This window comes from Oncorhynchus clarkii, chromosome 2 (genome assembly GCF_045791955.1).
Source record: "Oncorhynchus clarkii lewisi isolate Uvic-CL-2024 chromosome 2, UVic_Ocla_1.0, whole genome shotgun sequence".
Taxonomy (NCBI): domain Eukaryota; kingdom Metazoa; phylum Chordata; class Actinopteri; order Salmoniformes; family Salmonidae; genus Oncorhynchus; species Oncorhynchus clarkii.
Window position 1 is genome coordinate 5,849,324 of NC_092148.1, and position 23,758 is coordinate 5,873,081.

General features: G+C 45.9%; 2 protein-coding genes across 2 annotated transcripts in view; both read right to left on the minus strand.

Moving 5' to 3' along the window:
• Positions 1-4,177, minus strand: part of LOC139419611 (rap guanine nucleotide exchange factor 5-like) — a 54,146-nt gene extending 49,969 nt beyond the window's left edge. Inside the window, exon 1 of the mRNA XM_071169594.1 lies at positions 3,297-4,177. Within this exon, the coding sequence (XP_071025695.1) occupies positions 3,297-3,744 (448 nt within the window). The 5' untranslated portion in view covers positions 3,745-4,177. The remainder of the gene's footprint in view (positions 1-3,296) is intronic.
• Positions 4,178-4,184: 7 nt separating this feature from the next.
• LOC139419022 (rap guanine nucleotide exchange factor 5-like) lies at positions 4,185-18,994 on the minus strand. Its single transcript, XM_071168852.1, has 2 exons — positions 18,798-18,994; positions 4,185-4,328 (listed from the first exon to the last, which is right to left on the minus strand). Exons 1-2 carry the CDS (start codon positions 18,987-18,989, stop codon positions 4,185-4,187), a joined length of 336 nt encoding a protein of 111 aa, XP_071024953.1. The 5' UTR covers positions 18,990-18,994.
• Between the last annotated feature and the right edge of the window lie 4,764 nt (positions 18,995-23,758).

Genomic DNA, 23,758 nt, shown 5'->3' on the forward strand with positions numbered 1-23,758 from the left:
CCACATGCACCCTATTCCCTTCATAGTGTATCCCACATGGCACCCTATTCCCTTCATAGTGTATCCCACATGGCACCCTATTCCCTTTATAGTGTATCCCACATGGCACTCTTTTCCCTTCATAGTGTATCCCACATGGCACCCTATTCCTTTTATAGTGTATCCCACATGCACCCTATTCCCTTCATAGTGTATCCCACATGCACCCTATTCCCTTCATAGTGTATCCCACATGCACCCTATTCCCTTCATAGTGTATCCCACATGCACCCTATTCCCTTCATAGTGTACTACATTAGACAAGAGCAGTGGTATTCAAACTGTTTCAGCTGGGATCCCATAACTTTTCGAGACCCCACCCCAAATCTAATGACGCAACCTTAAAATTGGTACATTTAGGTTTTTACATCAAAAAATTATCTTCAAAATGAAAAGAAACCAATAGATACATTTACTCAATAAAATTAAATGTGTCATTATTATCTCAAAAAAACGTGTATATTGTCCCATACAGTAATCTGTACTCTTATTTCTTTGTTCCCCAAAGTAGTTTCCCCGTGACCCCAACAGGGGTCATGACCCCGACTTTGAATACCACTGGAATATAGTATATAGTAGAATACAATGGTGTTGTACTAGAGCTGTACATTATATTATCAGCTCATGGGGTGGCAGGGTAGCTAGTGGTTAGCATGTTGGACTAGTAACCAGAAGGTTGCAAGTTCAAATCCCTAAGCTGACAAGGTACAAATCTGTCGTTCTGCCTGCTGTTCCTAGGCCGTCATTGAAAATACGAATTTGTTCTTAACTGACTTGCCTAGTTAAATAAAAATATTTAAAAAATCACATCTTCCTCAAAAATGCCTGTAGTGTTCTTTAAAAGAAGTGCTCTCTGGCAGAAAGATATTTTCTGCAATCTTTATAATGTCTCGGTTAGCCTGGGTATCTGGGAACTAACCCTCAACAGCTATAGCAGCTTGAATACTATATGTGTAAAGATTGTTCTTTTCACTTCATTGTGATATCAATTATATATGAGGAGATTTATATTAGCTCTGCTTATCATCAACCCCCAACACATTGACCACAACGTCCTAAATGGCACCCTATTCCCCAAGTAGTGCACTACTTAGAGAACAGGGTACCATTTGGAACACAGCATTATAGTCTTCTCATGGCCGGCTGCCTGCGTGAAGCTAATGACTTCTCATCAGAACACCACCATCTCCATCTCCTCGTGACAGGTTTAGTAGAGACAATATTTTATAGTTGCATGGTTTTTAGTGAAGCTGAGATTCCATATTATCCCGTATGATCTCCCCCCCTTGTTATTCTGGAGGGAGCAGTGAGAGCCGCCCAGGGCCCCAACAGTAGCATTAGCAGGGTTGCAGATTGAACAGAGAGAGAGCGAGGGGAGGGGATGAAAACAGGGAGGGAGACGAGAGAGAGATGACTAGTTTAGAGGAGCCAGGACTGAATGGACTCTGGAGTTTCTGTATGAAGGATCTTTGACAGGCGATCAGTGTCTCATTGGGACATACAGAGCTGAGTCCCTATCCCCTGCTGATAGAAACCCGATCTGAACATCAAATTGACCCAAAAATCACCATTTCCTGATAGTCCTCTACACTGCTTCCTGCATTTGCTCGTGATTCTAGAACCCTCTCTGGAAAAGGTCTAGGTGTTCAGATCAGTTCAGTGAAGCCACAAACACACACTTACTCATCAGAATGAGCAATGATGTGGTCTGGCAGAAGCAAGGTATGGAGCAGGTAACCTGATAGGGAACTCATCTTGGACCGGCTGCATCTATGTCCCTTCTCCCACTGCTCTATATATCAGCCTCCCTTCTCCCATCTCCCACTGCTCTATATATCAGCCTCCCTTCTCCCACTGCTCTATATATCAGCCTCCCTTCTCCCACTGCTCTATATATCAGCCTCCCTTCTCCCATCTCCCACTGCTCTATATATCAGCCTCCCTTCTCCCTTCTCCCACTGCTCTATATATCAGCCTCCCTTCTCCCACTGCTCTATATATCAGCCTCCCTTCTCCCATCTCCCACTGCTCTATATATCAGCCTCCCTTCTCCCTTCTCCCACTGCTCTATATATCAGCCTCCCATCTCCCATCTCCCACTGCTCTATATATCAGCCTCCCTTCTCCCATCTCCCACTGCTCTATATATCGGCCTCCCTTCTCCCACTGCTCTATATATCAGCCTCCCTTCTCCCTTCTCCCACTGCTCTATATATCAGCCTCCCTTCTCCCACTGCTCTATATATCAGCCTCCCTTCTCCCATCTCCCACTGCTCTATATATCAGCCTCCCTTCTCCCACTGCTCTATATATCAGCCTCCCTTCTCCCACTGCTCTATATATCAGCCTCCCTTCTCCCATCTCCCACTGCTCTATATATCAGCCTCCCATCTCCATTCTCCCATCTCCCACTGCTCTGTATATCAGCCTCCCTTCTCCCATCTCCCACTGCTCTATATATCAGCCTCCCATCTCCATTCTCCCATCTCCCACTGCTCTAAATATCATCCTCCCATCTCCCATCTCCCACTGCTCTATATATCAGCCTCCCATCTCCCATCTCCCACTGCTCTATATATCAGCCTCCCTTCTCCCATCTCCCACTGCTCTATATATCAGCCTCCCTTCTCCCTTCTCCCACTGCTCTATATATCAGCCTCCCTTCTCCCATCTCCCACTGCTCTATATATCAGCCCCCCTTCTCCCTTCTCCCACTGCTCTATATATCAGCCTCCCTTCTCCCACTGCTCTACATATCAGCCTCCCATCTCCCATCTCCTTTCTTTCATCTCCCACTGCTCTATATATCAGCCTCCCACCTCTCTTCTCCCATTTACCACCACTCTATATATCACTCTCCCAGGAGCAGCCTGCATCTCTCACTTTATCTCTCTCAATCTATTCTCTCTCTCTTTCTCTATCACCCTATTTCCTCATCACCATACATAGTCAAAGATCCCTCTTTAGTAAGAGACACTCCTCTCTCTCTCTCTCTCTCTCTCTCTCTCTCTCTCTCTCTCTCTCTTCAGTTTAAGGTGCTTTATTGGCATGGGAAACATATGTTTACATTGCCAAAGCAAGTGAAATAGATAATAAACAAAAGTGAAATATACAATACAAAATGAACAGTCTCTCTATCTCTCTCACGCCGCTTTAAAAATATTCACATAATTTAGCATAGATTAACATAGTTTAACATAGATTAAAAGTAGTAGCCAGAGGCCAAACATATTGATTTGGGGGGGTAAGTGACTGACCTGACTCCTTGATCTGCTGTGTGCTCCCCTGGTCATCACGGTGGTTGTCCAGCCTCAAGACAGACAGCAGGTGTTCTAGGATCTTCTCTGGGGTCCCTGACACCACCACGTACCTGTCAGAGACAACACTGTCACTGGACGAGTCGTCCTCGATGGAGGACAGAGAGCGACTGCTGCTCCACACCTCCTCTCCATCCCCCTCTCCCTCTGACTCCTCCTCGTCTATGTAGCGGAAGTAGGGGACATCGAAGGTGGGGACTTTGGTGGCCTTGGCCCCTTCCTCTGCCCGGCTGGCGCTGTCACTGCCCCCGCTTCCACTGCTGCCTTCCTCTGAGTCTTCCTCCTCATCCTCCTCCTGCTCCACCAGAGCCACCGTTGCCAGCAGCCTGCCCTCCTCCCGCTGCCGCAGGTCCGGGGGTTGCCGCGGCCGAGTGCCCATCCTCAGCATGTCCCTGTGCCCCTTACAGCCGGTACCATTGTTGCCGTGGTTACTGCTGCATGCCTTCCCTCAGCCACCCATTGGCCCATCCGGCTAGTTGTCCACCTGCTGCAGCTGCTATAGAGCCCTGGGAGAACCCTGGTCCTGTGGTCTCCCTACCCCAGAGAGAGTTCTCCACACCCAGCCTGAGACGGTGACACTCTCCCCTGTGTCTGCACAGCCAGTCAGCCAGTCAGCCAGCTACGGCTCACTCCCGGCTAACTCACTCTCTCTCACACACACACGCTAGCTCCATCCATCTGTGTGATGTGAGCTGCAATGCAAGCACACGCCGCCTGTGTTTAGAAGTGTGTGTGTGTGTGTGTGTGGAGACTGAGGAGGAGAAGGACTAGAAGGAGGGAGGAAAGAGAGAGAGTGAGAGGGAGGGGTGAAAGCGGAGAGACAGAGGCTTACCTCCTGTCCCCCTCCTTGGGTCTCCCCCCTCCCCTGGCCGATGCGGAGGGGGCAGGCCGCTGTGACGACACTCTCTGGAGCACCAGCACCTCCTGGCCCCGCTCCCGCAAACATACACGGACTGCCTCGTCACTGTGGGCCTGGAGGGAGGGAGGGAGGGAGGGAGGGAGGGGCATAATCACTAAGGAGATTCCCTGTCTTTTCTTTTCCTCTCACCGCATCCCACTGATTTCCATCACAATAGCCCTGTCACATCCAGTCCTCTGAATGAAAGACCCTCTCCATAGATTACAATAATCATTCATTCATTTTTTATCAGTAAACCCCAGTCAGGAATTGTATTTACAATCAAACGAAAGCATATTTTAATGAACAATTGTTCTTTAGAGGATATGAATGCTGTTTAGACCATGATTTATCTATCTGTCTTCCGTAACACTTTGGATGTGTTTTATGTGAGGAGCAGGTCTTAGTGTGGAGTAAAAACACTGGCTTTAAAGGGTTTGCTGTTGGCCTCAGAGGAGACAGCTCTGGGTTTTCTAATGTCACCCCTGTGTGCTCTGTGTGAGGGTTTCATAAGGAAGAGAGATAGGGACTGGTGCAGAAGACACGATCACACACAGGAACACACACACACACCGCGACGGCAATGTCACTTAATCACCAGAGTGTTATCAATCTTTCCCAGCCTTCAGGCACATAGGGAAAACACTTAACTGGTCATCTCTCTCTCTCTCACTCCATCCCCCCTTCACTGTTCCTCCCTCGCTCCCCTCCCCCCCTCTCTTTCCACCCACACAGGAACAACAAACTCCTCTGCTGTGAATGCCTGTCCTCTGGCCACCCAGTCTCATGTAGTCATGGGTCAAGGATAGCAGTTTAACCCACTGAGACAATTACCACAACAACAACTACAACTTATGACTGTTCCTCACATGCAGTAGAGCAGAATAAGTTGTGAAGCAAAATCAATTACTATACAGTACATCATGTATATTCAGTAGTAGTCAGATTATGCAGTCCACTCACTCTGTGGGAATACCCATGGGTTGAATTGGGATATTGTAGTAGTAACTGTCCCAGATAATGGTGTTAAATAATATTACGAGGTTATTGCTAGTGTCGCTCTAGATTAGACTAAGAGACTAAGAGGCAATGAACGTGTGTGTGTGTGTGTGTGTGTGTGTGTGTGTGTGGTGTTGTGTTGTGCTGTGTTGTTTTTTTCCCCTTAAGTCCTAATTAAGAGTACATTATCTTTATCAATACCATTGGTTCAATAAGACAATAATGTGTTGAAGGGTGTGTAAATTAGAAAGAGAGTTACATCACCACTATAATCTGCATAGAGGGTTTAACACCGGCACCAATGCAGACGAAGGGGAAGTAACTAATTGAACCAATTAGGCCGGGGGATATTGGCTGGAGTGGAAACCGAGGGACACATGAAGGCCCTTTTAGGAATCGAGGTTGGCAAGAGAAGTGTAGTGGGGGGTTGTGGGAACTGGGAAAAGGAAGTCACATTCAACCATTTGTAGCTGTTTGGGTCATAACTGGACAAACACAAACACAAACACACACGGATGCATAAATACCAGATGGAAATCACTGTTCAGTTACCTCAGAGAGCATTAGGGATTAGTAGAGGGAGTGGATGAATACTGGAAAACGAATACATAAACACACAAAAATAGTATTCTTCAACAACATAGCCTGTAAAGGTGATTGTAATGGACCTGTAATGGTGATTGTAATGGACCTGTAATGGTGATTGTAATGGACCTGTAAGGGTGATTGTAATGGACCTGTAAGGGTGATTGTAATGGACCTGTAATGGTGATTGTAATGGACCTGTAAAGGTGATTGTAATGGACCTGTAATGGTGATTGTAATGGACCTGTAATGGTGATTGTAATGGACCTGTAATGGTGATTGTAATGGACCTGTAAGGGTGATTGTAATGGACCTGTAAGGGTGATTGTAATGGACCTGTAATGGTGATTGTAATGGACCTGTAAAGGTGATTGTAATGGACCTGTAATGGTGATTGTAATGGACCTGTAATGGTGATTGTAATGGACCTGTAAGGGTGATTGTAATGGACCTGTAATGGTGATTGTAATGGACCTGTAAAGGTGATTGTAATGGACCTGTAATGGTGATTGTAATGGACCTGTAATGGTGATTGTAATGGACCTGTAAGGGTGATTGTAATGGACCTGTAATGGTGATTGTAATGGACCTGTAAAGGTGATTGTAATGGACCTGTAATGGTGATTGTAATGGACCTGTAAAGGTGATTGTAATGGACCTGTAATGGTGATTGTAATGGACCTGTAATGGTGATTGTAATGGACCTGTAAAGGTGATTGTAATGGACCTGTAATGGTGATTGTAATGGACCTGTAATGGTGATTGTAATGTACCTGTAAGGGTGATTGTAATGGACCTGTAATGGTGATTGTAATGGACCTGTAAAGGTGATTGTAATGGACCTGTAATGGTGATTGTAATGGACCTGTAAGGGTGATTGTAATGGACCTGTAATGGTGATTGTAATGGACCTGTAATGGTGATTGTAATGGACCTGTAAAGGTGATTGTAATGGACCTGTAATGGTGATTGTAATGGACCTGTAAGGGTGATTGTAATGGACCTGTAATGGTGATTGTAATGGACCTGTAATAGTGATTGTAATGGACCTGTAATGGTGATTGTAATGGACCTGTAAAGGTGATTGTAATGGACCTGTAATAGTGATTGTAATGGACCTGTAAGGGTGATTGTAATGGACCTGTAATGGTGATTGTAATGGACCTGTAATAGTGATTGTAATGGACCTGTAATGGTGATTGTAATGGACCTGTAAAGGTGATTGTAATGGACCTGTAATGGTGATTGTAATGGACCTGTAATGGTGATTGTAATGGTGATTGTAATGGACCTGTAATGGTGATTGTAATGGACCTTTAAAGGTGATTGTAATGGACCTGTAAAGGTGATTGTAATGGTGATTGTAATGGACCTGTAATGGTGATTGTAATGGTGATTGTAATGGACCTGTAAAGGTGATTGTAATGGACCTGTAAAGGTGATTGTAATGGACCTGTAATGGTGAATGTAATGGACCTGTAATGGTGATTGTAATGGACCTGTAATGGTGATTGTAATGGACCTGTAATGGTGATTGTAATGGACCTGTAATGGTGATTGTAATGGACCTGTAATGATGATTGTAATGGACCTGTAAAGGTGATTGTAATGGACCTGTAAAGGTGATTGTAATGGACCTGTAAAGGTGATTGTAATGGACCTGTAATGGTGATTGTAATGGACCTGTAAAGGTGATTGTAATGGACCTGTAAAGGTGATTGTAATGGACCTGTAATGGTGAATGTAATGGACCTGTAATGGTGATTGTAATGGACCTGTAAAGGTGATTGTAATGGACCTGCAATGGTGATAGTAATGGACCTGTAATGGTGATTGTAATGGTGATTGTAATGGACCTGTAAAGGTGATTGTAATGGACCTGTAATGGTGATTGTAATGGACCTGTAATGGTGATTGTAATGGACTGGTTGAACCAGGACTAGTGATTCTACATCTCTCTTCCATTCCATCTCATTATTTCTCTCATCGGATGTCTGAACATGTCAGCTTTGCAAGCAGCCATGCATGAGGATTTCTGACAAGTATACAGTTTGCGTAATAAACCAATTAAATTAATGGTTGAAGCATTTGACATTCAGTAAAGTTGGTGATATTTGGGCAGTAGATACAGAGACAGAATAGTACCCTATTCCCTGTAAAGTGCACTACTTTTGACCAGAGGCATATGGGTGGGGGGATGGTAATAGGGTGCCATTTGGGATGCACATTATTAATAGGTGGTAGAGTACAGTAGATTAATAGGTAGTAGAGTACAATAGATTAATAGATAGTATAGTACAGTAGATTAATAGATGGTAGAGTACAGTAGATTAATAGGTAGTAGAGTACAATAGATTAATAGATAGTAGGGTACAGTAGATTAATAGATAGTAGAGTACAATAGATTAATAGATGGTAGAGTACAGTAGATTAATAGATGGTAGAGTACAGTAGATTCATAGATGGTAGAGTACAGTAGATTCATAGATGGTAGAATACAGTAGATGAATAGGTAGTAGAGTACAATAGATTAATAGATGGTAGAGTACAGTAGATTAATAGATGGTAGAGTACAGTAGATTAATAGATAGTAGAGTACAGTATATTAATAGATGGTAGAGTACAGTAGATTAATAGGTGGTAGAGTACAGCAGATTAATAGGTGGTAGAGTACAGTAGATTAATAGATGGTAGAGTACAGTAGATTAATAGATGGTAGAGTACAGTAGATTAATAGATAGTAGAGTACAGTAGATTAATAGGTGGTAGAGTACAGTAGATTAATAGGTGGTAGAGTACAGTAGATTAATAGGTGGTAGAGTACAGTAGATTAATAGGTGGTAGAGTACAGTAGATTAATATATGGTAGAGTACAGTAGCCATGCACATTCTAATCATGTCTGCAGCTGGAGTAATTGGTGCCCGTTGAATGATTGACACTGCTGGGTCTGGACTGGAGTACTTAGTATTACATAATGAGGAGTCTACTGCATGCCACACACACACACACACACACACACACACACACACACACACACACACACACAAACACAAACACAAAAACAAACAAACAAACAAACAAACAAACAAAAAAAGCCTCTGCATGCCATTAGGCAGGCAGACAGGCTGGAAGTGGTTGCAGTTTTCTGCTCTAATTGACTATTGCACTGAGGCATCCAGGGACCTTCAGCACAGCACCACTTCCTGACACACTTCAACTGATCCCAAAGCATGGCCACAAGCACAAACTAATGCACATAAGTAAAAAGCTGTCCATCAATGAGCAGAGCACTTTCCCCAACACAGGCAGTACAAAAATCACACAATCAGATCTGGACTCCCAAATGGCAGCCCATCTCCCCTCGTCAAAGGGAGTGCACTGTATAGGGAAAAGGTGCCGTCTCTAACGCAGATCTTACAGGGAGGGACTTTTTCATGCGTATCCAAAAAGACCATTAATGGTAATGTTATTGGCAGTTCCTTACACAGTACAGTGACTGTGTCCCAAATGGCACCCTATTCCCTACATAGTGCAATACTTTTGATGGGGCTTTGGTGACAAGCAGTGCACTATGTAGGGAATATGGTGCCATTTGGGATGCAGGCAGTGAGTCAAGGTGGGATTTGCAGAACATAACAGTTTCCCAGAATCTGAGGGCTGTGCTTCTCGGCATCCTGCTTCACACCATGATGAAAGCTTAACAACACAGCTGCTTTCTATGAACCCTGTGACAGGCGCTTTGACAGACTAGTGCCCTGTACAGGGGCTGTGACAGACTAGTACCCTGTACAGGGGCTGTGACAGACTAGTGCCCTGTACAGGGGCTGTGACAGACTAGTGCCCTGTACAGGGGCTCCTGTCCCTATGGGGCATTCTGGCTCAGACAGGGCTCACTTCATCTGAAACCTACATGGGGATGTCACCTCATGTACGTTTCCAACCACAGGTTGTTCAGTATTTAACATCAACAGATTATCCACTGATCCACAGCAGTCAACAGCTTGGCAGTGCATGACGTGTCACGTTACTGTGGACTGATGGACTGATGAACATCAAGGCTTTTAGAGATACTTTTGTAACCCTTTCCAGCTTTATGCAAGTCAACAGTCTTCTGAGGTCTCTTTTGTTCGAGGCATGGTTCACATCAGGCAATGCTTCTTGAAGAATTTGCTATCACAAAAGGCCCCAAAACGTTTGAGAACCCCTGCTCTAAAAAAACAACAACCTTAAAGACAGATACTGTATTTCGTGCTATGGCACCTTGAACAGTAAACCAAACTCGGGAGTAGAATCAGAAATCAGAGAGTGCCTCTGACCAGTCAACCAGCATCAGGCCAGGCGTGCCCCCCCGCCCCCCCAAACAGTCTTTGCAGCTGCTGTGCTACTCTGTGGAGGGGCTGGCCTTTGTGACCACAAGTGTCCATTTATAAACAATGGCACTGGCCTCCACTCCAGACTGGATGCTTTTAATGAGGCAGAGTGCAACTCTCTCTCCTCTCTCTCTCTCTCTCTCTCTCTCTCTGGGACACAGTGTTCCTGTAGAAGTGGTGGAGGTGACCTCCAGTACCACTAGAATGTTTCCTAACATAAACACTGTGGAGGAGAAACGCTATCCATCACTTAGACCCTGATAGGTCACGTCCAGTTTGGCTGAACTCCTAACCCACGACTGTGGCTAAGCAGTGAAGCTCCCTCTGTTGGCTTGTTTAGTTATTTCAAATGTAAAAAATGACTGCTTAAGTTATGTCAAATCCGAAGAAATCAAGTTGAGCTGATAAAACGTACGTTTGATAAGTTGATACCACTTAACATTTTAAGTCAGGGTAGTAACAGCTTTCTAAATGGAAACCCTCCAGACGCTGTTCTCCCGTTCAGAGGCACTGTGCAGACTTAAGGGATGTGTTGGCATTCTCTGTGTAACCACGGCTGAGGCAGCTCAAACATGTTCGCTATGAAGTCCGCAGCAGGACCTCCGGGGTCTTGATAGAACACAGATACACATATAATTCTCTCTCCCACTGAGAAGTGTTTACATCAGAGGGCTGTAGAATAAGTGGTTTTTACTGATGTGATGTGACACAAGTCTGCCTGGGTTACTATCCAGAAGTGAGTTACTCAAATTCCTGCTTAGGCCGTTAACCTCCAGTCCTTCTCTAGGAATTGGCTGTGTGATGAAAATAGATAAACACGACATCTGCACATTATCTCAAACTGTTCTGTTCTGCAAGTGGACAAAAACAATACAATGAACAAGAAAACAAAGAAGACTGTGTTGGATGATCAAAACATTGATCCACTGTTCCTTTAGGAAAACATAGGAGCTATCTAACATAGGGAAACATAGGAGCTATCTAACATAGGGAAACATAGGAGCTATCTAACATAGGGAAACATAGGAGCTATCTAACATAGGGAAACATAGGAGCTATCTAACATAGGGAAACATAGAAGCTATCTAACATAGGGAAACATAGGAGCTATCTAACATAGGGAAACATAGGAGCTATCTAACATAGGGAAACACAGGAGCTATCTAACATAGGGAAACATAGAAGCTATCTAACATAGGGAAACATAGGAGCTATCTAACATAGGGAAACATATGAGCTATCTAACATAGGGAAACATAGAAGCTATCTAACATAGGGAAACATAGGAGCTATCTAACATAGGGAAACATAGGAGCTATCTAACATAGGGAAACATAGGAGCTATCTAACATAGGGAAACATAGGAGCTATCTAACATAGGGAAACATAGGAGCTATCTAACATAGGGAAACATAGGAGCTATCTAACATAGGGAAACATAGGAGCTATCTAACATAGGGAAACATAGGAGCTATCTAACATAGGGAAACATAAGCTTGTGGAATATTTACGACCAGGCAGCAATAACCTTCCATATCAACACAGGCTTCCTAGTGAAGATGACAAGTCTCATAATCAGTACCATACATTATGCTGTGCTGGCAGACATGAAAAATCACCCATTCACAACAACATGTAGGACACTGGCTTTAGTGCTAAGATACTGTATGTACTTTACTGTGGAGAGTTATCTCTGTGTTCAAAATGGATTTGTCCTGGTAGGCTTGGAATGAAAAATGCTCAGCAAATGCATTTTCTATGTAGGTGCTATAGATTACAACAGCGTTAGAGGTAGCAAGACGAGTACACACAGAGAGAAGTACACAGCTGCCCCTGAACATGCAAGGCATAGAACGACAACGGTAACAGACTAGAAGAGGTGTAGAATACATTATTATTCTTCATGAAGGAAATGTTTTTCTACCTGCATTTCAGAACATGTTGCTTTAGCATTCAGACCACATTCAAGACAGATCCTGTAATAAAAACATATTTTTGAGTGGTATTTTCCTTTAAGAATTAGTCAAGCTGTAAAATTTTCAAGAAGCATCACATCACTTTTTTAAATTTATTTAACTAGGCAAGTCAGTTAAGAACAAATTCTTATTTACAATGACATAAACCAACTCAGATCTTTGCCTCTTGGTCATACTCAGATCCCACCAACAAAACAAAACATGTTCTATTTTCTTTTGATGTGGGCTTTATTAAAAAGGTTGAGAATAAAAATAGGTTTGAGGGCACAGCCCTACTTGAGACACCCACTTGACGTAGAAGAGTTAGTCCTATTGAATAAGAAGGTGACATTTACTGAAAGAACACACAACGACAAGGAGGTGTTGTTATCACATCTAAGATGGCATTTAAGGCCATGCTACGGTGTACAGTAGAGTCACGTTCATTGTGGTGAATTATGACAAGCAGGGTTACAGTAACCAACCCAGCTCCAGGCTGTGTCCCAAATGGATCCCTATATAGTGACCTACAGTACTTTGAACAGGGTCCATAGGGCTCTGGTCAATCGTAGTGCACTATATAGGGGAAAAGGTGCAGTTTGGGACTCATCCCCAGTGTTTTAGAGAAAAGGTCAGGGACCTGCAGCATTGAAATCCACCCTGAAACCAACACAATGTCTTGGCATGGTGGGGAGACTGAGGGGCCAGCCCACTGTGGGGCCAGCCAGGGGCCTGTGGAACTTACGTCAGCTCTTCCTGCCATTGTTGCTGTGTCGTTCTGCTGCACAGATAGAAACACAGCTGGCCAGGCAGGAAGGGAAGAACTGAGGCCATCATGGACTCAGCGCTCCAGGGTGGTTCTAGGTACAGACCTAGGATCAGCTTCGCTCCCCCAGTCCTGACCTTAACCATGAGTGGGCAAAATGCTACATTTTCCTGAGATCAGCATCTAGGGGCAACTTCACCCTACACCGAGCTAGCCAATCAGGACACCACCTCCTCTCAAGTGTTCTAATAGGCTGTTGGATTTTGACACAAAATAGAGTGAGCGCTCTTAACCACCCAATAACACTGGATTCAGTTAACGGTATTGACATTGTGATGGTTCTAAGTATACGGTAGTTAGGAACAAAATTAATTTAATTTGTTTTTAACAGGTTAATAAGGCAGTCACAGTAGATAGCTAGAGGTTTGTCAATCATTTGCCATATAGCTCTTACAGTAAGTAGGTGTATTCCAAGTTAACTGAATGGAGTGTTACGTAGGACTTAATAAAACTCCCCTCTAGATCCTTCTAGTTCTCAGAATAACAAGTGAGTGGGCAGGCAACAGGCTTGGTTCACTAGGGCAGGGTTCTCCAACCCTGTTCCTGGAGATGCCCTCCTGGAGGTTTCCACTCCAACCCTGTTCCTGGAGAGATACCCTCCTGGACGTTTTCACTCCAACCCTGTTCCTGGAGAGATAACCTCCTGGATGTTTTCACTCCAACCCTGTACCTGGAGAGATCCTCCGGGCAGAGGCATTACCGGATATGAACCATCCAATAATACCAGATGACAAGTTAAGATCATTTGGATGAATGGTTGGCTCTAGAGGGAGTGGTGCTTATAGAGGGAGTGGTGCTCTAGAGGGAGTGGTGCTCTAGAGAGAGTGGTGCTTATAGAGGGAGTGGTGCTTATAGAGGGAGTTGTGCTTATAGAGGGAGTGGTGCTTATAGAGGGAGTGGTGCTCTAGAGGGAGTGGTGCTTATAGAGGGAGTGGTGCTTATAGAGGGAGTGGTGCTTATAGAGGGAGTGGTTCTCTAGAGAGAGTGGTGCTTATAGAGGGAGTGGTTCTTATAGAGGGAGTGGTGCTTATAGAGGGAGTGGTGCTTATAGAGGGAGTGGTGCTTATAGAGGGAGTGGTGCTCTAGAGAGATTGGTGCTTATAGAGGGAGTGGTGATCTTGAGGGATTGGTGCTTATAGCGGGAGAGGTGCTCTAGGGGGAGTGGTGCTCTAGAGGGAGTGGTGCTTATAGAGGGAGTGGTGCTTATAGAGGGAGTGGTGATCTAGAGGGAGTGGTGCTCTAGAGGGAGTGGTGCTTATAGAGGGAGTGGTGCTTATAGAGAGAGTGGTGCTTATAGAGGGAGTGGTGCTCTAGAGGGAGTGGTGCTTATAGTGGGAGTGGTGATAATAGAGGGAGTGGTGCTTATAGAGAGAGTGGTGCTTATAGAGGGAGTGGTTCTCTAGAGAGAGTGGTGCTTATAGAGGGAGTGGTGCTTATAGAGGGAGTGGTGCTTATAGAGGGAGTGGTGCTCTAGAGGGAGTGGTGCTTATAGAGGGAGTGGTGTTTATAGAGGGAGTGGTGCTTATAGAGGGAGTGGTTCTCTAGAGAGAGTGGTGCTTATAGAGGGAGTGGTGCTTATAGAGGGAGTGGTGCTTATAGAGGGAGTGGTGATCTAGAGGGAGTGGTGCTCTAGAGGGAGTGGTGCTTATAGAGGGAGTGGTGCTTATAGAGGGAGTGGTGCTTATAGAGAGAGTGGTGCTTATAGAGGGAGTGGTGCTTATAGAGGGAGTGGTGCTTATAGAGGGAGTGGTGCTCTAGAGAGATTGGTGCTTATAGAGGGAGTGGTGATCTAGAGGGATTGGTGCTTATAGCGGGAGAGGTGCTCTAGGGAGAGTGGTGTTCTAGAGGGAGTGGTGCTCTAGAGGAATTGGTGCTTTTAGCGGGAGAGGTGCTCTAGAGGGAGTGGTGCTCGAGAGGGAGTGGTGCTTATAGAGGGAGTGGTGATCTAGAGGGAGTGGTGCTCTAGAGGGAGTGGTGCTTATAGAGGGAGTGGTGCTCTAGAGAGAGTGGTGCTTATAGAGAGAGTGGTGCTTATAGAGAGAGTGGTGCTTATAGAGGGAGTGGTGCTTATAGAGGGAGTGGTGGTTATAGAGGGAGTGGTGCTTATAGAGGGAGTGGTGCTTATAGAGGGAGTGGTGCTTATAGAGGGAGCGGTGCTTATAGAGGGAGCGGTGCTAATAGAGGGAGCTGTGCTTATAGAGGGAGTGGGGCTTATAGAGGGAGTGGTGCTCTAGAGGGAGTGGTGCTCTAGAGGGAGTGGTGCTCGAGAGGGAGTGGTGCTTATAGAGGGAGTGGTGCTTATAGAGGGAGTGGTGATAATAGAGGGAGTGGTGCTTATAGAGGGAGTGGTGCTTATAGAGGGAGTGGTGCTTATAGAGGGAGTGTTGCTTATAGAGGGAGTGGTGATCTAGAGGGAGTGGTGCTCTAGAGGGAGTGGTGCTTATAGAGGGAGTGGTGCTTATAGAGAGAGTGGTGCTTATAGCGGGAGTGGTGCTCTAGAGGGAGTGGTTGCTTATAGAGGGAGTGGTGCTTATAGAGGTAGTGGTGCTTATAGAGGGAGTGGTGCTTATAGAGGGAGTGGTGCTCTAGAGGGAGTGGTGCTTATAGAGGGAGTGGTGTTTATAGAGGGAGTGGTGCTTATAGAGGGAGTGGTTCTCTAGAGAGAGTGGTGCTTATAGAGGGAGTGGTGCTTATAGAGGGAGTGGTGCTTATAGAGGGAGTGGTGATCTAGAGGGAGTGGTGCTCTAGAGGGAGTGGTGCTTATAGAGGGAGTGGTGCTTATAGAGAGAGTGGTGCTTATAGAGGGCGTGGTGCTCTAGAGGGAGTGGTGCTTATAGAGGGAGTGGTGATAATAGAGGGAGTGGTGCTTATAGAGAGAGTGGTGCTTATAGAGGGAGTGGTGCTTATAGAGGGAGTGGTGCTTATAGAGGGAGTGGTGCTCTAGAGAGATTGGTGCTTATAGAGGGAGTGGTGATCTAGAGGGATTGGTGCTTATAGCGGGAGAGGTGCTCTAGGGGGAGTGGTGCTCTAGAGGGAGTGGTGCTTATAGAGGGAGTGGTGATCTAGAGGGAGTGGTGCTCTAGAGGGAGTGGTGCTTATAGAGGGAGTGGTGCTCTAGAGAGAGTGGTTCTTATAGAGAGAGTGGTGCTCTAGAGGGAGTGGTGCTTATAGAGGGAGTGGTGCTTATAGAGGGAGTGGTGCTTATAGAGGGAGTGGTGCTTATAGAGGGAGTGGTGCTTATAGAGGGAGCGGTGCTTATAGAGGGAGTGGTGCTTATAGAGGGAGTGGTGATAATAGAGGGAGTGGTGCTTATAGAGAGAGTGGTGCTTATAGAGGGAGTGGTGCTTATAGAGGGAGTGGTGCTTATAGAGGGAGTGGTGCTCTAGAGAGATTGGTGCTTATAGAGGGAGTGGTGATCTAGAGGGATTGGTGCTTATAGCGGGAGAGGTGCTCTAGGGGGAGTGGTGCTCTAGAGGGAGTGGTGCTTAAAGAGGGAGTGGTGCTCTAGAGGAATTGGTGCTTTTAGCGGGAGAGGTGCTCTAGAGGGAGTGGTGCTCGAGAGGGAGTGGTGCTTATAGAGGGAGTGGTGATCTAGAGGGAGTGGTGCTCTAGAGGGAGTGGTGCTTATAGAGGGAGTGGTGCTCTAGAGAGAGTGGTGCTTATAGAGAGAGTGGTGCTCTAGAGGGAGTGGTGCTTATAGAGGGAGTGGTGCTTATAGAGGGAGTGGTGCTTATAGAGGGAGTGGTGCTTATAGAGGGAGTGGTGCTTATAGAGGGAGCGGTGCTTATAGAGGGAGTGGTGCTTATAGAGGGAGGGGTGCTTATAGAGGGAGTGGTGCTCTAGAGGGAGTGGTGCTTATAGAGGGAGTGGTGCTTATAGAGGGATTGGTGCTTATAGAGGGAGTGGTGCTCGAGAGGGAGTGGTGCTTATAGAGGGAGTGGTGATCTAGAGGGAGTGGTGCTCTAGAGGGAGTGGTGCTTATAGAGGGAGTGGTGCTCTAGAGGGAGTGGTGCTTATAGAGGGAGTGGTGCTTATAGAGGGAGCGGTGCTTATAGAGGGAGTGGGGCTTATAGAGGGAGGGGTGCTCTAGAGGGAGTGGTGCTCTAGAGGGAGTGGTGCTCGAGAGGGAGTGGTGCTTATAGAGGGAGTGGTGCTTATAGAGGGAGTGGTGCTCTAGAGGGAGTGGTGCTTATAGAGGGAGTGGTGCTTATAGAGGGAGTGGTGCTTATAGAGGGAGTGGTGCTTATAGAGGGAGTGGTACTCTAGAGGGAGTGGTGCTTATAGAGGGAGTGGTGCTCTAGAGGGAGTGGTGCTTATAGAGGGAGTGGTGCTCTAGAGGGAGTGGTGCTTATAGAGGGAGTGGTGCTCTAGAGAGAGTGGTGCTCTAGAGGGATTGGTGCTTATAGAGGGAGTGGTGCTTATAGAGGGAGTGGTGCTTATAGAGAGAGTGGTGCTTATAGAGGGAGTGGTACTCTAGAGGGAGTGGTGCTTATAGAGGGAGTGGTGCTCTAGAGGGAGTGGTGCTTATAGAGGGAGTGGTGCTTATAGAGGGAGTGGTACTCTAGAGGGAGTGGTGCTTATAGAGGGAGTGGTGCTCTAGAGGGAGTGGTGCTTATAGAGGGAGTGGTGCTTATAGAGGGAGTGGTGCTCTAGAGAGAGTGGACGGTTCTTCCTAGAAGCCTCTATAAATGGTTACACCAGCCAATTTTATTTTAACATATATCATAAGGCCTTTATTTGAGGGCCTAGTTATATCCGAACACACTGGTGTTAGGAATCTCCTGGTTTACAGGCCAAATCAGGCCTGTAAGTCACATTATGCTGGCTTGCAAAGTGATGTGTAATTCCTACTGGAATCCAGCCAGAGTAAGGATATTCAACATTGTCAATCCCCTGCAACCTGTATTCAAAATGACTGCCAGGTTAGGGAAGATTGAATACTGAGTCTACCTCAATCATCTAAACTGGAACAACCATCTCAGTAACTAACGGGTGCAATAAATCCAACTGAAAGGATATGTTGTTTATCATTGTGTAGCATAAAGTTCATCCAAATGAATAAATGTACATGCAAAATACAGATATTACAATACATCCAAACATCTGAAAATATCCCTGCAATAGTCATTATTATATATGGTTATATGCAAAACCCTACTTGCCTTCCAAAGAACCCTTTCTTCCAAAAAAGGTTCTTAGGATGTTAAAGGTTCTAGGTAGAACCCTTTGCCTTACAAAGAACACTGGTTTTCCAAAAGGGTTATTCTGATCAAAACGGTTCTTGGTAGAACCTTATCACTCCGCAAAGAACCCTTTTGGAACCCTTTTTTCTAAGAGTGTAGTGTTTGAGAGTGTGAGGATTTCTCTAGACTAACTCTGTCACAGTGTTTGAGAGTGTGATGATTTCTCTAGACTAACTCTGTCACAGTGTTTGAGAGTGTGATGATTTCTCTAGACTAACTCTGTCACTGTGTTTGAGAGTGTGATGATTTCTCTAGACTAACTCTGTCACAGTGTTTGAGAGTGTGAGGATTTCTCTAGACTAACTCTGTCACAGTGTTTGAGAGTGTGATGATTTCTCTAGACTAACTCTGTCACAGTGTTTGAGAGTGCCATGATTTCTCTAGACTAACTCTGTCACAGTGTTTGAGAGTGTGAGGATTTCTCTAGACTAACTCTGTCACAGTGTTTGAGAGTGTGAGAATTTCTCTAGACTAACTCTGTCACTGTGTTTGAGAGTGTGATGATTTCTCTAGCTCTGTCACAGTGTTAATATTCTGTGAATGCAGCGTGACGTTGTCTCTCACCTCTGCTGTCCTCTCCGGGGCGGCCTTGCTGCTGTTGTTGTGATTCTGGAGGAAGCGACATCCGTCCTTGGCCAGTCTCTGGACCATCTCCAGATGGGACAGGTCCTCCTTGTCGTGCAGGGCACACACACCCCCCGGCTTCAGCGCCGGGGACACAGAGAACATGTACTTCAGGCCACAGTCCCACGACATTACTATAGAGTAGAACCAGCACGGTGTACTCGTCTCCTCCTCTCTCACAGTGCACTCCAAAGGTGTGTGTGAGGGGAATGGGCCAGTAAACCTTGAGTGTGTGTCTGTCTGGCTGTTTGTCTCAGTGTGTGTGTGTCTGTGAGCGCAGGTGAGTTACGGCCTCCTCTGACTGAGCCAATGCAGATCCCTGTAGAAGCACCAACAACAGCTCCGGCTGGCTCTCTGGTTGGTCTGCAGATGCAGAAATAGAGAGATAGAGAGGGCTGTGAAACAGCAAGGACTCCAGGTGCCTCTGTTCTATATGCTTAGATCCAGAGGGAGAGAGATACTGACTGCTACTGCACCCTTCCCTTCCCTTTCACTGCTGGGGAAGGAGGGAGGGGAGAGAGGGAGGGGAGAGAGGGAGGGAAAGAGAGAGAGAGGGAGGGGAGGGAAGGAAGGAAGGAAGAGAGGGAGGGAGAGAGAGAGGGGGAGAGACATGGAGAGAGGGAGGGCGAGAGAGAGAGGGGGAGAGAGGGGATCAGGAAACATCTGGTAAACCATTCAAGACCAGCCCCTGCAGAGGAAGTTCCACGATCTCTACCTCCCCCTGTCCATGCTGTCTGAGGTGGGCTGGGCCTGGGTGGGTGAACACTGGGGGGGGGGGGGGGTAGACAGGGGAAGGTAGGGGGGTTTTGGACCCCCTGAGAGAACACAGAGGTAAACACAGTGGACGAATCTGGGTTCACTTTCCAACTATGACCGACAGAGCAAGACATTTTAGTTGATAGAACGTTCAGTGCTGCTGTCACAGAGTGGTCTGTCACAGGGTGGTCTGTCACAGGGTGGTCTGTCACAGGGTGGTCTGTCACAGGTTGGTCTGTCACAGGGTGGTCTGCCACAGGTTGGTCTGTCACAGGGTGGTCTGCCACAGGTTGGTCTGTCACAGGTTGGTCTGTCACAGGGTGGTCTGTCACAGGGTGGTCTGTCACAGGGTGGTCTGTCACAGGTTGGTCTGTCACAGGTTGGTCTGTCACAGGGTGGTCTGTCACAGGGTGGTCTGTCACAGGTTGGTCTGTGACAGGGTGGTCTGTCACAGGGTGGTCTGTCACAGGGTGGTCTGTCACAGAGTGGTCTGTCACAGGGTGGTCTGTCACAGGGTGGTCTGTCACAGGGTGGTCTGTCACAGAGTGGTCTGTCACAGGGTGGTCTGTCACAGAGTGGTCTGTCACAGAGTGGTCTGTCACAGGTTGGTCTGTCACAGGGTGGTCTGTTACAGGGTGGTCTGTCACAGAGTGGTCTGTCACAGGGTGGTCTGTCACAGAGTGGTCTGTCACAGGTTGGTCTGTCACAGGGTGGTCTGTCACAGAGTGGTCTGTCACAGGGTGGTCTGTCACAGGGTGGTCTGTCACAGGGTGGTCTGCCGTTGAGCTCGTCCTGTCCTTGCTCCGTTCTGTACTTTCTGTTATTGAATAGGTGGGCCAGACTGAAGAGTTGGGTCTGAGTGACATTGAAAGTCCTTTGCACACCCTAGCTCCTACAGAACCCCACCGGGATGCATGTGATGATGGCTGAGTAGGTCTCATTCGTAAATTGATATTTATTTAATTGCCGTAGAAAATCTCTTAAATCTCAACTTTTTTTTTCTCCAATTTTTGCCTAAAATGACACACCCAAATCTAACTGTAGCTCAGGCTCTGAAGCAAGGACATATGAGACAAGGACATCCCTACCGACCAAGCCCTCCCTAACCCGGACGATGCTAGGCCAATTGTGCGTTGCCCCACGGACCTCCCGGTCACGGCCGGTTACGGCAGAGCCTGGGCGCGAACCCAGGGTCTCTCGGTGGTTAAGGGCGCTGCAGTACAGCGCCCTTAACCACTGCGCCACCCGGGAGGCCACAGAGATTCATTCTCAGTATGATATGTGCTAGAGCAGACTAAAACAAGGACATTCATTCTCAGTATGATATGTGCTAGAGCAGACTAAAACAAGGACATTCATTCTCAGTATGATATGTACCAGAGCAGACTAAAACAAGGACATTCATTCTCAGTATGATATGTACCAGAGCAGACTAAAACAAGGACATTCATTCTCAGTATGATATGTACCAGAGCAGACTAAATCAAGGACATTCATTCTCAGTGTGATATGTACCAGAGCAGACTAAAACAAGGACATTCATTCTCAGTATGATATGTGTCAGAGCAGACTAAAACAAGGACATTCATTCTCAGTATGATATGTGTCAGAGCAGACTAAAACAAGGACATTCATTCTCAGTATGATATGTACCAGAGCAGACTAAAACAAGGACATTCATTCTCAGTATGATATGTACCAGAGCAGACTAAAACAAGGACATTCATTCTCAGTATGATATGTACCAGAGCAGACTAAAACAAGGACATTCATTCTCAGTATGATATGTACCAGAGCAGACTAAAACAAGGACATTCATTCTCAGTATGATATGTACCAGAGCAGACTAAATCAAGGACATTCATTCTCAGTATGATATGTGCTAGAGCAGGTTAAAACAAAGACATTAATTCTCAGTATGATATGTGCTAGAGCAGGTTAAAACAAAGACATTAATTCTCAGTATGATATGTGCTAGAGCAGACTGAGTCTTAGCAAAGCCCTTCAACTGTACAGGAAGAAAACTGCTGATGCACACAAAAGCTAAATGAGAAATACCCCTGTTCTCTTCTCTGGTCTCCAGTATCGGAAGGGGTATCCTCCCTGCATCCTCCACCATGTGAGCTTCAGTTGAGTTCCATGAGGATATGTTCCTTTTTGTTCTTTCAAAGCCACGAGGAATTGGCAGGTGTCCTCCCATCCTTCTCTTTGAGTATCCATAACTGGACGTTTCTACTACATTTATAGTTTGCGTCTCAAATTGTACCCTATTCCCTATATAGTGCACTACTTTTGATCAGGGTTCATAGTGCATATGGAGTAGGGTGCCATTTGGGACGCACAGATAGACTACACAGCACATTCATCTCTTCTCTAATTTCTAGTGTTTTTTTAATGTTTATACTGTATATGTTTTGTTAGTTATACTATTTTGATATTGAATACTGCAGGGCTTGTAAGTTAAGCATTTCACTGAACTGGTGCATGTGACAAATAAAAACTCTAAACATTCATTTATCTGCTTTTTACTGGAGGAACAAAACAAGGACTTCATCGCTAGAGCCTTGGTTTAAAGTCTCCTTCTTAACCAGACAGATCAGCCAGTCTTTAGAAGGGCTGTCCCTCAGCGGTTATGGGCTGAGGAGGAACGTCAGCTGCACAATGAATACAAATGCATCCCATACATCATTTTCCTCCAGATGGGAAGTCAGATACGCTGTCACCTCAGTCAGGCCAGAGTGTCCAAGGGGAATGGAAGGGGAACGGGGGTGTTTAGGTATCCTCAAGCAGCAGACACCTGTCATTAACTCCTATATCCCCATAGGTATTGGTTTGCTGTTGTGGCCCTTTATGCCAAAGGTGATCGTGTGTGTCAGGTTGGCTGCATCGCCGGTTGCTGAGAGTAACAAATGGCTATTGTCATAAGCAGATAACTTGCTAAAATCCCATAAAATGACAACATTACTAAAGCAGAGGATAACATCAGATGCATGCTAAGTGTACTGGTCTCACTATGAGTCAAGTAATGTGTGTTTACCACAGTTTTGACAAGGCATTATGTTATTACGTCATTCATATTATTTGTGACATAAACAAGTGGGTTTATGTGAATTAAACTGTTAAGGGCTCTCTGAGACTCTCGGCAAGATCGAGTGCTATGGGAAACACTACCCACCCAATAGTTTGTCTGAGGAAACACTACCCACCCAATAGTTTGTCTGAGGAAACACTACCCACCCAATAGTTTGTCTGAGGAAACACTACCCACCCAATAGATTGTCTGAGGAAACACTTTGCTCATCAAGTGTTTCCTCAGTAGATCAATGTTCTACAATGTTGTAGGTAGTCTGTGAGCAGACTCAGTGGAGGAAGAAGAGGAGAAGTCTGTGAGCAGACACAGTGGAAGAAGAGGAGAAGTCTGTGAGCAGACTCAGTGGAGGAAGAAGAGGAGAAGTCTGTGAGCAGACTCAGTGGAGGAAGAAGAGGAGAAGTCTGTGAGCAGACTCAGTGGAGGAAGAAGAGGAGAAGTCTGTGAGCAGACACAGTGGAGGAAGAAGAGGAGAAGTCTGTGAGCAGACTCAGTGGAGGAAGAAGAGGAGAAGTCTGTTAGCAGACTCAGTGGAGGAAGAAGAGGAGAAGTCTGTGAGCAGACTCAGTGGAGGAAGAAGAGGAGAAGTCTGTGAGCAGACTCAGTGGAGGAAGAGGAGGAGTAGTCTGTTAGCAGACTCAGTGGAGGAAGAGGAGGAGTAGTCTGTTAGCAGACTCAGTGGAGGAAGAGGAGGAGTAATCTGTGAGCAGACTCAGTGGAGGATGAGGAAAAGACTATGCCATATCCCCCAGGTATTCATGCAAATGCAGAGCCCTTTGTCTCAAATGGCACCCTATTCCCTACATAGTGCACTCATTTTGACCAGTCTAACTATAGGGCCACAAGGATATCATTACTACCTCTTAATTAACCTCTACGGGATCGGTGTCCTGGGATCGGTTGAGCTAACGTAGGCTAATGTGATTAGAATGGAGCTGTAAGTAACTAAAAAAATCCCAGAACAAAGACATATCTGATGTGGGCAGAAAGCTTAAACTCTTGTTAATCTAATTTACAGTAATCTAAGAATTGTTGTTGTTAATCTAACAATTTACAG

What these genes read in the sequence shown, in the direction of transcription:
- LOC139419022 (XM_071168852.1), bottom strand. Translation starts at nt 18,989, where the DNA reads ATGTCGTGGGACTGTGGCCTGAAGTACATGTTCTCTGTGTCCCCGGCG. An exon ending in CCCCGGAGAGGACAGCAGAG is followed by an intron (nt 4,329 to 18,797) that starts GTGAGAGACAAC and finishes CCCTCCCTCCAG; the next exon opens with GCCCACAGTGACGAGGCAGT.